We start from the raw sequence: 16,375 nt of genomic DNA on the forward strand, positions 1-16,375 counted from the left end.
AGATGGATTCCAGCAAGAAGGATTCTGGGAGAAGTTTTCTCTAGTAACCCAACCGCCGTGCACTGCACTGGCGTTTTGAGAGCGGAAAGTAGGCTAAAAGCCAGAGATTTGCCCAAGGTCACATGGGGCTGATCAGGGAACTGCAATCCTGTTCTTTCTCACATCCTGGTTCTAGATTACGTTCATGGTAGCCAGTTACTCCTCACTGCTCTGAGAACATCAGGTGAGATCAAAGGATGTTTGGGAAAGGATTCCCAAAGCCTGCAGCCCCGTTAGTTCCCACTTCTTAGAACCTTAGGCGAGTCTGCGCATGAAATGTCCCACGCTTTTTCTTCCTCCCACTTACACAGTGTTGAGAAGCTACTATGAGTCCAGCACTGGGAATACGGAGATGAATAGAAAAGAATTGCCACCCACAAGTCCTCAAGAAGAGACAGAGAGGCACAAGGAGCAAACGCCATATGAAGGCAGAGACTGCGACTGGGATGATACGGCTACCAGCTAAGGAATCCCAACATTACCAGCAGCTGCCAGAAGCCAGGAGAGAGGCAGGGGGCCGATCCTCCTTGCACTTCCGAAAGGGAACAACTGTGACGACATCTTGATTTTGGATTTCTTGCCTTCAGCACTGTGAGAGAATAAACTTTTGTTGCTTAAAGCCAAAAACAGAAAAATCACACAAAGACTAAACATGATTTGAAAGATAACTAGAGAGCTGGTTAAGCAACTTAAGTAGAGAGTAAAGACATGTTTCAGATGGGTGGTTAAGAAACCCAAGTGGTATCATACATTGAAAGTCTGAGGTTAGAGTCAAGTGCATTATTTACAGGTTTAAAAAATGTTGTTTCATGGGTGATTTGGGTCTCTTCTTCTATGAGCTCATAGAAAACACCTCAGGAGATAAAAGATTATTATACATTTCCGTTTCTCCCTTCAATAATCGGATGACTGTAAAGACACATCCAAACCTTAAGGTCGACCAAAGCTTTAGACAGGTTTCCATGAATCTCTCTCCTGCACCAGACACCTGTCGAGAAGCACTGGACCAGCTTCTCTTGAAAACCTCCAGTGAGAGAGAAGTCAGTTCTCACTGGATTAGATTAGTGAGAAAAGTGAAATAATTGATTCAGGCAAGGATCCTCGCTGGATGCTAAGACCATCAGGTAAAATTTTTAGGGAAAATGCCATCTGCATAGTACCAAAATTCACCACACAGATTATGTTGTGTTAATTGCACACAGGAAATGGTGAGACCTGGAGGTCACCCCCTCTTAACCGAGTGATGAGTCCATGTTTCAAACGATGGGGCAACCTTCCACTCATGTCTCCTGATGGGATGCAACTCCAGGTACATGCCATCATCCTAAGACAAACTCTTGCCCCAAATCTGAATCCAATCACGCTTCCAAGCCTAACTCTCAGTTTACAGAAAATAGAAGTGATAGAAGTTAAATATCACCATTTGTCTGACAGTCAGTCCAATCCAGAAGGTGGGGGCATTGACAAGGTAACTGGCCTGCTTTTTTGAGTCAATGTCACAGGAAAACAGGTAGGGGACTGTTCCGGAATAAAAGAGAATAAGATACACAACAACCGAGTGCGACATGTGGAGCTTGATGGGATTCTGGTTTGTAATTTGTGTTTCAAATGATGAAAGGTATTTTGGGAACAAATAGAAAAATTTGAGGAGGCTGCATATTAAATGATATTAGAAAAGTATTTTTAAGTGTTTTAGATACAATAATGACATTTTAGTCAAATTAAAGTATGTCCCTTATTCTTGAGGCTTCCCTGATAGCTCAGTTGGTAAAGAATCCACCTGCAATGCAGGAGACCCCGGTTCAATTCCTGGGTTGGGAAGATCTGCTGGAGAAGGGATAGGCTATCCACTCCAGTATTCTTGGGCTTCTACTGTGGCTCAACTGGTAAAGAATCCGCCCACAATGCAAGAGACCTGTGTTCGATCTCTGGGTTGGGAAGATCCCCTGGAGAAGGGAAAGGCTAACCCACCCCAGTATTCTGGCCTGGAGAATTCCATGGACTTTATATTCTTAGGGGAGAGAGAGCAAAAACAAATATAACAAAAGGTTGACTGTTGATGACTCTCAGTGGGTCTCTCAGCAGATAAGCATAAATTAACATTCTTAAGTTATGACAAGCACAGGTAACTGTTTCCCTTAATCTGATTCTTTCCTCATTTACGTAGAGATTCGGAAATGAATGAAGCCATGACTCTAGATTAACATATGGTGCCAATTTACTAAGTATCATAAGCATAAAACTGTGACATTCCCAAATTACCATGACCTTGCCTAACACTGGTCATATTTAAATATCAGGTAAATTTTTTAAACTTGTACAGATCACACAAGGTTAGTGAATTCCCAACCAAAATGGATTCTGTTTTGCTCAGCAGCTAGGCAGTCTGGAAAACAAATCAAGCACATTAAAACCAAAACATTTTATTATAAAGACAATGTTTTTATTTCATCTTTCCTACTTTTGTCCTTTTTCTTAAAAAAAAAAAAAAGCACAAAGGTCTTTTATAATAGAGTAGATCAACTTTGTCAGAAAGTTCTAGAATCTTTATTTGTATAATAAAGGCATTAGCTTAATCAATGTGTTTGAAAGCTCAAGTTTGCAATTATCTAATGTTAAAAGAAGTCCAAAATAATTGAATTTCAACCATCAGTCAGAAAAAAATCAAACGTCTAGCTTGGAAACAATAACAATTTAATGGACAAATAAAACATCACCACAATAAATAAAGGATGGAAGCACTGTCCTTTTTTCATCCAACATCATGAAAAGGTTTTTTGTTGTCATACATTTAAAACTGGTTAACACCAAATTAACTTACTGGCAACTGGGAAAAAAAAAAAAAGAAAAGAAACGAAGACTACCACATTACAGAGACACAAAGCGAGCACAGCGGGCCTGGCACAAATAGCAAAACGCACGGCGCCCACAACCAGAGCTCCCTAGAGCGCGCGCCCCCGATAACGCACCAGGCCATCTGACGTTACATTTCAGGCAAAGCAAGCCTTTTTTAAAAACCTTATAAACATATAAATCCAAACCACAAAACACCTCCTAAACATGACATTTACTCTAAGTACAAATGGATATTTGGAAATTGCATTCACAATGCCATCTAAACTAGATTTCAGGAAATTTTAAGTATAGAGCTATATTGGGGCTTAAATTCACTGGGCCACATCCCACACATACTTTCCCGTCATATTTACCCTGGGCATACATAGTCTCCAAGTTAACAGTTACAGAATTAAAAACTACTCTTCTAGAAAAGTATCGATTTTTCCTGAATAAACAGATTGGAACTGGTCCACTGTCTTTCACCCAACAAATGTTTCGTCACAAATACGTAAAGTAGCCTTAGTAATGCCCTTTTCTAAGAGTTATAAGTATTTAAACATTTATCATCAGTAATGAGTTTTAAGCTAAAAAAACCTTTTTTTTTTTTTTTTGCCTACTTTCTGTGGGCATTCTATTCCCTCAAACCTAAAATCTGTTACCCAATTTCTTCTCGTAAATATATACATTCAATGTCCCCTACCTCACGAAAAGAAGTTCATTAACTCAAGTCATATAAGCTTATGCTTTTATTTGAAATAAACTGCATGAGAACTTGAATCCATTCTAAAAGGGACTTAACAGGGATGGCAATATGGGAGATTGCACTCTGCCCTTCCATTTTGTTATATACTCCCTTGAAGGGCATCAGCTTGACATCTCTCTTGCCCATCCTTTTGCCTGAGCTACTGCACATAAGCCTAAACCATTATATTTTGGTACAGCTCAACAGAACACAGCAAAATACTTAGGTTCTCGGCACATCAAACCATGAGCTGGAACAGCTCCTGAACTGGGCCTGGGTTTCCACTGCCACAATTTACGCCAAATTGTTACAGGATTAAGTTAAGTGAGTCCATAGTAGAATTTAAAATGAAACGGGGAAAAAATAATCGAAATCCACATATAGTTATAGCAACTAATTTAAATGGAACCCCATCCAGGATAAAGGATGGTGCTGAATGAACAATGTGGTTTAAGAAAAAAAGAAGAAACTAAACTAAAATGCTTTAAGGAAAAGCTCAAATTGGATCTCCATGAACTGCTCTGAGAGAATTTCAGAGAAAGCTGGAGAGCAGAAAATAAACATGGAGAAAAAAAAAAAGGGTGTGTGTCCCAAACGAGTGGCCACATTCTGCTTTGAGGTTTACTGATGCCAATTTCCCGGCGTTTTAAGCTCTCTATAGTAATGTGACAAAACAGGCATATAGCTGAAACCACGCAAGAGGCCGGGTTCCTCTTGGCAAGTACCATGCATGGAGGGGCCAGCATCTGAGCTGGAGAGGATCCAGGGAAGTGCCAACCGTGGGCCAGGGGCAGTGTGCCCTGTGCAAGTGGGTGTGCCCTGGGGCTGCCCCCCTCCTGGGTCTACCCTCCATCCCAGGCTAAGATGATGAGAAGAGGCACCAGTTCATGCCTGACAGTCCACAAAGACTCCAGCCGCCACAGCACAACACGTCGGGCCCCGGGGTCCGTCTAGCAGCCCTGAGTGGCGGCTGCCCTGTCTCTGGGAAGACTCAGTAGCAAAGCGCTAGAAGGCTGAGCTGATCCCTGTCTCTTTTTTGCCAACACGTAAGTAGAAGTGAACATGTTACTTCCAGCATACAGGAAAACCACCGAGTCAATATCTGGATGGAAAACAGACCACAGACATATGCCCAGTGGCTCTGTTCACACCATGGGCGCCGATCACAGAGACTGTGATAGAAAACAAAGGCTAAGTGACCTAACTTGACACGTGGCAAGAGGTGTCTGACTTCTCGGCGTGCCAGTCTCGCTTAAGAGGACGGTGCCAGACAGTCTAGGAATTCGTGGCAGACACACTGGCAGAAGCCATACACCATCAGGATGACGAGGCTGGAGGGGACCAGGCTGACGAAGACGACCCCCAGTGTGACCTTCTTGGAGACCAGTAAGTAGATGCCCAAGGGCAGGGAGCTGAAGTACAGCAAGCCCAGCAACCACACCAGCACCCGGATGGACGTCTGAAAGACCAGGGACGTGCAGTTCCACATGGTCCAGTTGTGCGACACGGCGGTGGTCACCGAGTCGAAGCTGGAGGGCCGGTAGAACTCGACCACGGGCGTGGAGCTGAGCGAGGGCGAGCTCTCCCGCTGCACCTCCATGATGGTGATGACCAGGCAGTTGGAGGACGCGTGGGAAGGGCTGACCAGCGAGGCCAGCCGCTTGGGGGTCAGCAAGAGCTCGGTGGGGTTCTCGGGCAGGCACTTCTTGCCTTTGCCGCCGCCGCAGGTCAGGTTCAGCAGGATGTTGTTGTCGTCGGGCAGGCTGCTGACTTCGTCATCCGGTAGGCACGTCTCGAACCTGCAGAAAGGGCAGACGATGACGCCGTGCGGGGAGTCCCCGAAGCTGATGATCTTGCACAGGCATTTGGCACACACGCGGTGGCAGCACCCCAGCACCTTGGGCTTCCTCTGTTTCAGGTTGTACCGGTTGTAGCAGATCTTACACTCCAGCTCGTCTGAGACCTGAGACTCGGCTGCCTCCTCTGGCAGCTGACTGGCCATCCCGGGCTCTGTGCCTCCCGTCCTGGGCCGGACGGGCTGGACGGGTCCCGCAGAAGGAAGGCTTGGACGGCGCCTTCTCTCTGAATTATCACATCGTCCAAATCAGGCAGAGATGCACACAGGCAGGAAAAGGAGGGACAGAAATCGGCCGGGCATTTTCAGTTTCTGCGTATCGCTCTCTGTCTCAAACAGCATACTGACATAAGCCACGAGAGGGGTCTGCAAAGGAAAAGAGATTCTAATATGGTGAGCGGTTCGCTGAAAAGTGCTTTACGGAATTTTCTGAGCTTCCAGCGATTAGAAGTGGCAGACTTGAAAGGTTCAATCCCCAGCATCTTTTCACGCGTTTCTGCCTCCAGGATATAGGAAAGCATTATCTCCATGCTTAGCTTTTTTCAGTCCACAGATATGATAGTAAAGAAGGCATTAAGAATCTTAGCGGTGTGAAGTACACTGCAGAGCACTGTGTGTTCAGCTCAATAGAGAGATTTTTCTCTCTGAAATTGTACAAATTCGGCCTTTTTGAAGACAGAATGGGACACTTACCAGAAATAGATACATTTGCAGTTAAACTCCATTCAGTATAAATTAACTCTTTTAGAGGCCCATTGGTAATAAACTCCGATTGTCTAAATAACCCCAATAGTGCTTCAGAACACACTAAAGGAGGGAAAACTTAAGGATAGATGTTGAAAACGTGTTTTCAGAAAGTAATTTATACAGATGAGAGTGTATTTAAATACAGCAGACTATTCTTACCTTCCCAGTGTAAAGAAATCTGTTACAAGTGTCTTCCTTATTTGACTATTCAATTTCAAACTTTCTGTTTCAATACTAGTCTTGCAAACCATGGCTGTACACATATATTCACTCAAAGAAGAGTGAAGCATATGATACCTAAAATAAGCATTATATCCAAGTCAAGTCTAATTGCCAAGACGGAGAAGAAAACACAGAAATGGAGTTGTTCAGTCGTGTCTGACTCTTTGCGACCCCATGGACAGTCACCTACCAGTCTCTTCTGTCCGTGGGATTTTCCAGGCAAGAATACTGGAGTGGGCTGCCATTTCCTTCTCCAGGGGATCTTCCCAACCCAGGGATCGAACCCAGGTCTCCTGCATTGCAGGCAGGCACTTCAGCATCTGAGCCGAGAGTGTTTAAACACAGAACACACATGCAGTTATGTCTCAAAACATGAAGAATCATGCATGCATGGCTATCACAAAGTACTCAAACTCCAGCCACTTGCCTACTTTAGCTCATGTACTCTCTCTATGGTGAACAGAAAGCATGATGGTTGCTATTACTGCTGACTTTGGACAAATGGCTGAAGACTGATGTCACATAAACAGTCCATTCTCAATTATTAGGACTTAAAGAAGGGAGCAGCAATGTGAGAAATCTCCAAATAATTTTTAGCTTTAATATATGTGATTGGGGGGTGGTAGATTTGTCTTGGGCTTCCCAGGTGGCGATAGGGGAAAAGAATCTGCCTGCCAATGCAGGAGACTTGAGAGACACGGGTTCGATACCTGGGTCAGGAAGATCTCCTGGAGGAGGGCATGGCAACCCACTCCAGTGTTCTTGCCTGGAGAATCCCATGGACAGAGGAGACTGGTGGGCTATGATCCACAGGATCGCTAAGATCACAACTGAGCGACTTAGCACACAGGCACGCGCAAAGATTTGTCTTAAGTTATATTTTGATTGGAAAAATATCAGAATGTATTTGAATTTCTGAGAAGACCCCCAAGGAAATAACAGCAGAGGGCGGTCATAAGAGTTCTGAGAAGTAGAATGCAACTATGCCAGCATTTTAAATTTGCCATGGACCCTACTGCCTTAACAGAGAAAAGCCAGTGTGCAGGTAAACTTGGATGGTTTTTGAAATCATGATTAACTGGTTTGTGAATATGTATTATGTTCCTTTTAAATTATGACCTTAGTTAATTTTAAACTGACTCAATATAGTACAAGAATGTATAGTGTAATGGCTAGCATGGTAAGATGTACTCTTGGTGGGAAAAGGAAGACAATCAATAAGTTAGGCTCTTACCTCTGGCATCAGCCAATAAGTATAGGTAGAGTTTTTTTTAATAGAGTTTACTATTGCAACCCACTCCAGTATTCTTGTCTGGAGAGCTCCATGGACAGAGGAGCCTGGTGGGCTACAGTCCATGGGGTCACAAAGAGTCGGACATGACTGAGCGACTTTCACATCACTTCACTTTACACTGTATATGAATGTGTGTATTTCAAAACTGCTATTAAAGCTAATTTCTCTGTAACTACACTGACATGCAAAAAAGAATATATAGAACTTATCGTGATCATTTCACAATATATATGTAAGTGACATCTGTTGGGATCCCATGGACTATATCCCACGAGGCTCCTCTGTCCATGGGATTCTCCAGGCAAGAATACTGGAGTGGTTGCCATGCCCTCCTCCAGGGGATCTTCCCAACCCAGGGATCAAACCCAGGTCTCCCACATTGCAGGCAGATTCTTTACCAGCTGAGCTACCAGGGAAGCCCCTATAATGCTGTATGTAAATTGAATCTCAATAAAACTGAGGGAAATGAAAAAAATTTAAAGGCTGTGTGTGTGTGTAAGAATACATTACATTGTCAACATCTGATAGTCAGCTGGTTACTTTAATACTTTCTATACCCAAGCTTCCTACCATTAAAGGAGCAGCAGGAAAGTTCTATTAATATGTTGAGCCAGCACAATTTTTATTTCCTAATTCTGGGAACATAAGTTATTCACTGAGCCAATGTGTGTCTGAAAGTCGCTCAGTCAGGTCCGACTCTTTGTGACCCCATGGACTATACAGTCCATGGAATTCTGCAGGCCAGAATACTAGAGTGGGTAGCCATTTGCTTCTCCAGCGGATCTTCCTGACCCAGGAATCGAACCGGGGTCTCCTGAGTTGCAGGCGGATTCTTTACCAAGTGAGCTATCAGGGAAGCCTCACTGAGCCAATACTGAGCTATTATTTTCAATAAAGCTTACCTTTTTCACAGAACCACTCTTCATTCCTATGAACATGTTTAGAGTGTTATGATCATAACGTTCTAAAAATTCATACAGGGGCTTCTTGGTAACGTGCAAAAATAAAAATACTAAATGTTTAAATATCCAATCAAAAAGGTACCTACTTTATCTCTAAGGAGTTTTCTAGAAAACCCACTCTATTAGCTTGAAATACTTCATCAACTCCAGGCTCTGAAAGTGGCACTTCTGGGCAGGACTGGCTGACAGCCTTGAGCTCGGGTCACATCCCAGGAAATGCAGCCAGCACAAGGGCTTTCTTTCTGGAATGGCATAAACAGGGCAGTGTCTGTTCCTCTTGGGAGGATGGGGTACCAAGCTCTAGGATACTTAAATACTTCATGTGTCTCATTTTAATTCTAAGGTCCCCCTAAGTACTCAAGTAATAGCCTAAAATCTGTAATTTATAGGGTTACAATTAGTGGGAGTTGTTAATCTGATCATCTAAAAGATGGACACTGCAGCTCATTCCCACCCTGCATTCACTCCACAACTGTGGGCCTCAATTCAAATGCTGAATGAAAGAAACTAGACCCCGGAGAGCACACGGTGTATGACTCCATTTTTAGAAAGCTCAAAAAACAGGCAAAGGTAAGCCGTGGTAGGGATGCAAGTGTAAGTGGTAAAACCAAGAAGCCAAGCCAGGAAGTGATTAGCATGAAAGTCAGGACAGCAGATACACCTGGGTGTGGGCTGAGAGGCTTGACACAGGCGGCGCCTGTGAGCGTCCCTGTCATCCTACACCATCGGGCAGCACGTTTTTCTGTACTGGCGTTACTTTCAGAGTAAAAAGTGTTTTGTTTTGTTTTGTTTTTTAAGTCCATGGCTAAATACATTTGCTACTTGGATAGCCCAGAGTTTTCTGTCCATGGATACTTTGGATCAACTTATTTTTTTCCTCTGTGATCTGTAAGTTCATTCATTTTTTTTTTCCCCACAAAATTGAGATGCCAGTCATTTATTTATCACGTAAATATCCAAGCATCGCTATAAATCAATATTAAAAAGGATGGAGTCTTTAAAGTGAGCAAATCTGGAGCATTACTTGATGAGAAAAACTAAATGTATGTTTCACCAGACACGGCAAAGAATCCGGCATGCTAAACTGCCTCAAAAACAAATACGTGTGGTTACGTGAGGTGAGTGATGTCGTACCTCGTCCTGTTAATCACTTTGCAGTACATCCGAGTATCAAATCATCACACTGTGAACTTTGAACTTACATAATATTGTGTACCAATTACATCTCAATAAAGCTGGAGGGAAAATAAATACAAAAGGTAGATTTTCTTTTCCTAGAAAAATATCTATTCAAATATCTGAAGCTGATATTCCTCATTAGCCACTTAAGTCTTTAATCCTTTTATAGATTATCTAGTGTAAGTACATACAAAGAGATAATCACCTACTATAATTCTTATAAATTAACTTGAGCTTTTAGACAAAGGACTAAATATTTTCATTGCCCTAAATGTGTTAAGGTCCATATAGTTAAAGCTGCGGTTTTTCCAGTAGTTATGTACGGATGTGAAATTTGGACCATAAAGAAGGTTGAGAGCCAAAGAATTGATGCCTTCGAACTGTGGTGCTGGAGAAGACTCTTGAGAGTCCCTTGCACAGCAAGGAGATAAAACCAGTCAATCCTAAAGGAAATCAATTCTGAATATTCACGGGAAGGACTAATACTGAAGCTGAAGCTCCAATGCTCTTGCCACCTGATGCAAAGAGCCGACTCATTGGAAAAGACCCTGATGCTGGGAAATATTGAAGGCAGAAAGAGAAAGGGATGACAGAAGATAAGATGGTTGGATGGCATCATCAATTTAATGGACATGAGTTTGAGCAAACTCTGGGACATAGTGAAGGACAGGGAAGCCTGGCATGCTGCAGTCCGTGGGGTCACAAAGATCAGACACAACTGAGCGACTGAACCAAAAGTGTGTGGTGGTTACTACTTGACTCAAACCCACTGTCTCCACTACTCAAGTCCTTTGCTATTAAAGATGCAAACTTGGCTTGTATTTCGAACCAAAGTCCCTCCAGGGGACATCTGTTGTCCACCCACCCAGGATCTTTTTTTTTTCCTTTAGACCACACTGCTCCTTCCCACCTGCCACGGCTTCTTTGGGGAAGCCTTCCCCTCACTCAGATTCTGTGATGTGGACAATGCCACACTGCCTCCCTTCTCTCCCAAGCTGGGATCCGTGACCCCGGCCTGCCTCACCCCAGGACTCCACAAACCCCGTGCTCACAGGGCCCACAGTCTAGGTGGGCATGTGACTCAAACCAGCCCTGTCACAGCACCTCCTGAGCCTTTTTCAATGTAAAGCTTGGAGGAAAGAAGAAACGTACTGAAGGCCAGGGAAGGGAGGACAGACCAAAAATAAATGTACTGGGGAACTGTCATGCCATCAAGAGGGAGAGAAGCAGAAGATGGGCCAAAAAGAGAGAGAGAGAGAAAAGTAAAGGAAGGCAGAGATGCAGGTAAAAGCAAAAGACTTTTCATGAAAGCTGAACTGAACTTCTGAACCTAATCTTGTGTGAGGCGCACGTGAGTCAGTAAATCCCCATTTTTGCTCATGTTAGATTTTTTGGTAGGATTTCTGCTACTCACAACACAAAGAGCCAGGATATAATTACCATGCTGCATTTAACTTAGAGAATTTACTGTGTATTTATATCTAGGCTTCTGCTTAGTACTACAGAAATTATAAATAAATAATTGAGTAAAACAAGCCAAAGCCAATAGGAATTCTTTAAAAGTTTCATTTGCACATGTGTGTACATGTGCACGCCTGCATGCACACACACACAAATTTATATACAAAAGCATACAAACATTATCGCCTGTGTGTGTGTGCTCAGTAGTATCCGATTCCTTGAGACCCTATGGGTTGTAGCCCGCCATGCCCTCTGTCCATGGGATTCTCCAGGCAAGAATACTAAAGTGGGTTGCCATTTCTTCCTCCAGGGGATCTTCCCACCCAGGGATTGAACCCATGTCTCCTGTGTCTCCTGCATTGGCAGGCAGGCTCTTTACAACTGAGCCACTTGGGAAGCCCCCAAAGGCATCATTTTCAGTTCAGTTTCAGCTCAGTCGTGTCCGACTCTTTGCGACCCCATGAACTGCACCACGCCAGGCCTCCCTGTCCATCACCAACTTCTGGAGACCACACAAACCCATGCCCATCGAGTCAGTGCTGCCATCCAACCATCTCATCCTCTGTTGTCCCCTTCTCCTCCTGTCTTCAATCTTTCCCAGCATCAGGGTCTTTTCCAAGGAGTCAGCTCTTCGCATCAGGTGGCCAAAGTACTGGAGTTTCAGCTTCAACATCAGTCCTTCCAATGGACACCCAGGACTGATCACCTTTAGGATGGACTGGTTGGATCTCCTTGCAGTCCAAGGGACTCTCAAGAGTCTTCTCCAACACCATAGTTCAAAAGCATCAATTCTTCGGCGCCCAGCTTTCTTCACAGTCCAACTCTCACATCCATACATGACCACTGGAAAAACCACAGCCTTGACTAGACGGACCTTTGTTGGAAAAGTCATCATACATATTGTTTATTTATTAGTGGTCTCTCTATGTGTTCCCTTTTTATTTGGTTAATTTCTCCTCTTCACTTCCCTTCACTGGTATCAGCCTGAAAGGCACTCCCTTCCCTCCAATAACCCATATTAACTACCTGCTATGTTTTCTTCCAGGAGAAGGCAATGGCACCCCACTCCAGTACTCTTGCCTGGAAAATCCCATGGATGGAGGAGCCTGGTGGGCTGCAGTCCATGGGGTTGCAAAGAGTCTGACACTGCTGAGCAACTTCACTTTCACTTTTCACTTTCATGCATTGGAGAAGGAAATGGCAACCCACTCCAGTATTCTTGCCTGGAGGATCCCAGGGACAGTGGAGCCTGGTGGGCTGCCATCTATGGGGTTGCAGAGTCGGACATGACTGAAGCAACTTAGCAGCAGCATGTTTTCTTCCATATATATTCCAACGTGCATATTATCTATCCATGTACATATAATTGGAAAGACACTATAAACACAGTTTTTTCCATTATTTTTCCTATTATACTATATCCAGTTTTCTGCATCTTGTTTTTCCCACTAAAGACTCACTTTTAAAATCTCTCAATTCAACCAATACAGCCCCAAATTCCTTTTTAACGGCTGTATAACATTTCACCATTGGGATGAATGTAATATAGCCCATCATTCCTCCCCTGATAAGCATTCATGTATCTCCATTTTGTCCTCCACACTAACATTACTGTAGAACACAATCTTGGAATACACACCCATGCATACAGCGTTTCATTTTTTTAAGAGAACAAGGCGTGGAATTCCTGGGTAAAACAGATGTTACTCCACACACATGCTGCTGGATTGTCTTCTAAAAAGACTGTCACACAGACTTCAAAACTCAGTAATGTGAGAGCTCTTCTCCCCTAACAGCAATAGATGATATTGATGTAATTTTTGCCAGCCTGAGGGGTGATATGTCATGATTTGAGCGAGACTGTCTTCTCATTTGTTGGCCTCCAGGATTTGTTCTCTGAATTCTGTCTTCACGTTACTGTTGTTTAGTCGCAAAGTTGGGTCTGACTCTTTTGCAGCCCCAGGGACTGTAACCCACCAGGCTCCTCTGTCCACGGGGATTTCCCAGGTAAGAATACTGGAATGGGTTGTCATTTCCTTCTCCAGGGGATCTTCCCGGCCCAGGGATGGAACCAGTGTCTCCTGCATTCCAGGCAGATTCTTATCTGCTAAGCCAAGTCTAATTTGTTGGCCTTCTGCATCTGCTTGACATGTATTAAAATCTCATGCGTTCCGAGATCTATTTCCGATGTTCTACTGTATTGCATTGATCTATTTGTTTAGCCATCTGTCTCGACCATAGTAACTTGAGTATCATGGCTTTTTAGTATGTTTTGATACCTGGTAAGTTATGTCTCCTTGAGGAAGTCTCCTTTATTAATTCATTCAACTATTTATTAAGTGTCTCGTATGTTCCAGACACAATTGTAGGTGCTGACAATTTAACCGCAAGCAAAATCCCTTCTCTCCTGAGCTTACATTTCAGTGGTCTGGTGGGAGGCAATGGAGCAATTATTTTCTTGGCTATTAGTGGCACTTAACCTTCTGTTATAAATTTTCAGATCATTTTATCAAATTGGAAAAAAAAAACCTGTTGGGATTGGAATCGCATCAAATGTATAAATATTAAGACTTCCAAGCAATTATCCTCCAATAAAAAATATACTAAGACTTCCAATCCAAGAACATGGTCTCTCACTTGTTCACAATCTTGATCTGTGTTCTTCAATATATTTTCATTTTCTCCATGTTTCATGCCTTTTAAAATTATTCTTTAGTATTTTTAGGGTTTTGCTACTATTCTAATTTGTCCTTACTCTTCATTTATAAGGGACTGTTGCTATTTTGGGGCAAGAAGGAGGCTTTGATTTTATTTATTTTAAATTTAGCCACTTACCAAATTCTCTTATGTTTACAGGATTTACTGGGGGTGTCTTGGATTTGCAAGGTATACATTGATATCACTAGGGGGAAAAGATAGTTTTAGCTTGTCTTTTCTAGTATTTATTCCAGTTATTTCATTTTTCTTGTTTTAATGAACTTACCACAAACTCTAAGACAAAGTTAACAATTCCCACTAGAATGTAAGCTCCATGAATCACAGCCTTTTCTCTTTTTTATTCATTCCTGAGAACACAGACCAATATCCTGACCCAAAGGAGATGCTGGAAAAAACATTTGTTAAATAAATAAGTGATAGAAAGGTTTAGTTACTTAATAACTAAGTATTAGTAACACTACTGTAAATTTTGTGTTTTGCTGTTTAGGATGACACTGTTTATTTTGGTAAATGGTCCACTGTACTAGGCCTTATACAGCAGGGCTTCCCTGGTGGCTCAAAGGGTAAAGAATACACGTGCAGTGAGGGAGACCTGGGTTCGATCCCTGGGTTGGGAACGTCCCCTGGAGGAGGGCATGGCAACCCACTCCAGTACTCTTGCCTGGAGAATCCCCATAGACAGAGGAGCCTGGCAGGCTGCAGTCACGGGACTGCAGAGTCGGATTCGACTGAGCAACCAGGCACTACTATACTCACGTAGTTTCTTTCCATTCTTCCTGTTTCTGATTTATATTTTTTTACTGTGTCTACACATTTTATTAAACACTTTTCAGCATCTCCTGATATGACCATATGGTTTTCTAGCCCTAATTTGATCCGGTGAAGGATTTCACTGATAAGATTTCCACTCTTCTGTTCTTGGGATAAACCCTACTCAAATGGTAAAGAATCCACCTGCAATGCAGGGGACCTGGGTTCAGTTCCTGGGTTGGGAAGATCCCCTAGAGGAGGGCATGGCAACCCGATCCAGTATTCTTGCCTGGAGAATTCCATGGACAGACAAGCCTGGTGGGCTATAATCCATGGCATCTCAAAGAGTCGGACATGACTGAGCGACTAAACATACACACACATAAATCTCATCTATAACTTCATATGATCCCATTGCCTTTTTAAAAATAATTTTTATTTATTTTTTGGTTTTGATCACACTGGGTATTCATTGCTGCAAGCAGGCTTTCTCGAGTTGCCTAGCACAGGCTTCTCACTGTGGTGGCTTCTCTCATTGTGGAGCAAGGCGCTGGGGCACTCGGGCTTCAGTAGCTGCTGCACAGGGGCTCATTAGCTGTGGTTCGCGGGCCCTAGGGGGCACAGGCTTCAGCAGTTGTGGCGCATGGGCTCGGTTGCCCATGGCATGTAGGATCTTCCCCAATCAGGGACCGAATCCGTGTCCCCTGCATTAGCAGACCGTCTCTCACTCATTATACCATGAGGGAAGTCCCACCACGGCCTTTTTAAAGGGAAGATCTTTAATCACTTTTCCAATGTCTTTTATGGTATTTATTGTCTTACTCAAATTTTCTACTTTTTCCTGAGTCAAATTTAGACATTTATATCTGGCAAGGAAATAATCCATTTCAGGTTTCTGAAATTTTATTGTCCTGGAGCTGAATGAAGTTATCTTTTTTAATCTTTGTTTTTATTTATGTATTGGTTTGCACTGGGTCTTAGGTGCAGCACGCCGGATCCTTTATTTCTGTTGTGGCATGCAGCGGGATCCTTGCTTGCAGCATGGGGGATCTCGTTCCCTGACCAGGGATGAATCCTGGGCCCCCGGCATTAGGAGCACAGAGTCCTAGCCACTGGACCACCAGGGAGGTCTCAAATGCAGTTGTGTTTGTTATCTTCTTTGAATTGCTCCTGTAGCTCTGATTACATCCTTTTTCTCATTTCTAGTCTGTAAAATTTTCACTCTCTGTTCATTTCCTAATCAGACACAAATCTTTATGTCTTATCTTACTGTTTCAAAGAACCAGCTGTTTACAGCTGGATCCCAGGGACAGAGGAGCCTCATGGGCTCTACAGTCCATAGCGTAGGACACGACTGAGGCAATTTAGCACATGTAAATTTAGCATATGTATTTATCCTTTCTTTTATTTTTTATTTCACTAACTTCAGCTTTTGCTATTGTCTCCTTCTGATTACTTTAGTTTGTTTTGTCGTTCTTCTTTCTCATTTCATGATGAGGTACACTTTGTCTCTATTCTTAAATAATGAACACATCCCAAGGCTGTAAACTTCCACTGCCTATAGCTTT

At 43.1% G+C, this 16,375-nt stretch overlaps 1 protein-coding gene across 1 annotated transcript in view; it reads right to left on the reverse strand.

The window, feature by feature from the left end:
• Positions 1-2,570: 2,570 nt before the first annotated feature.
• Positions 2,571-16,375, reverse strand: part of RNF182 (ring finger protein 182) — a 50,112-nt gene continuing 36,307 nt past the window's right edge. The window contains exon 2 of the mRNA XM_061398824.1: positions 2,571-5,840. Coding sequence (XP_061254808.1) covers positions 4,872-5,621 — 750 coding nt within the window. The 5' untranslated portion in view covers positions 5,622-5,840 and the 3' untranslated portion in view covers positions 2,571-4,871. The remainder of the gene's footprint in view (positions 5,841-16,375) is intronic.

The sequence above is a fragment of the Bos javanicus genome, chromosome 23 (assembly GCF_032452875.1).
Source record: "Bos javanicus breed banteng chromosome 23, ARS-OSU_banteng_1.0, whole genome shotgun sequence".
Lineage (NCBI taxonomy): Eukaryota > Metazoa > Chordata > Mammalia > Artiodactyla > Bovidae > Bos > Bos javanicus.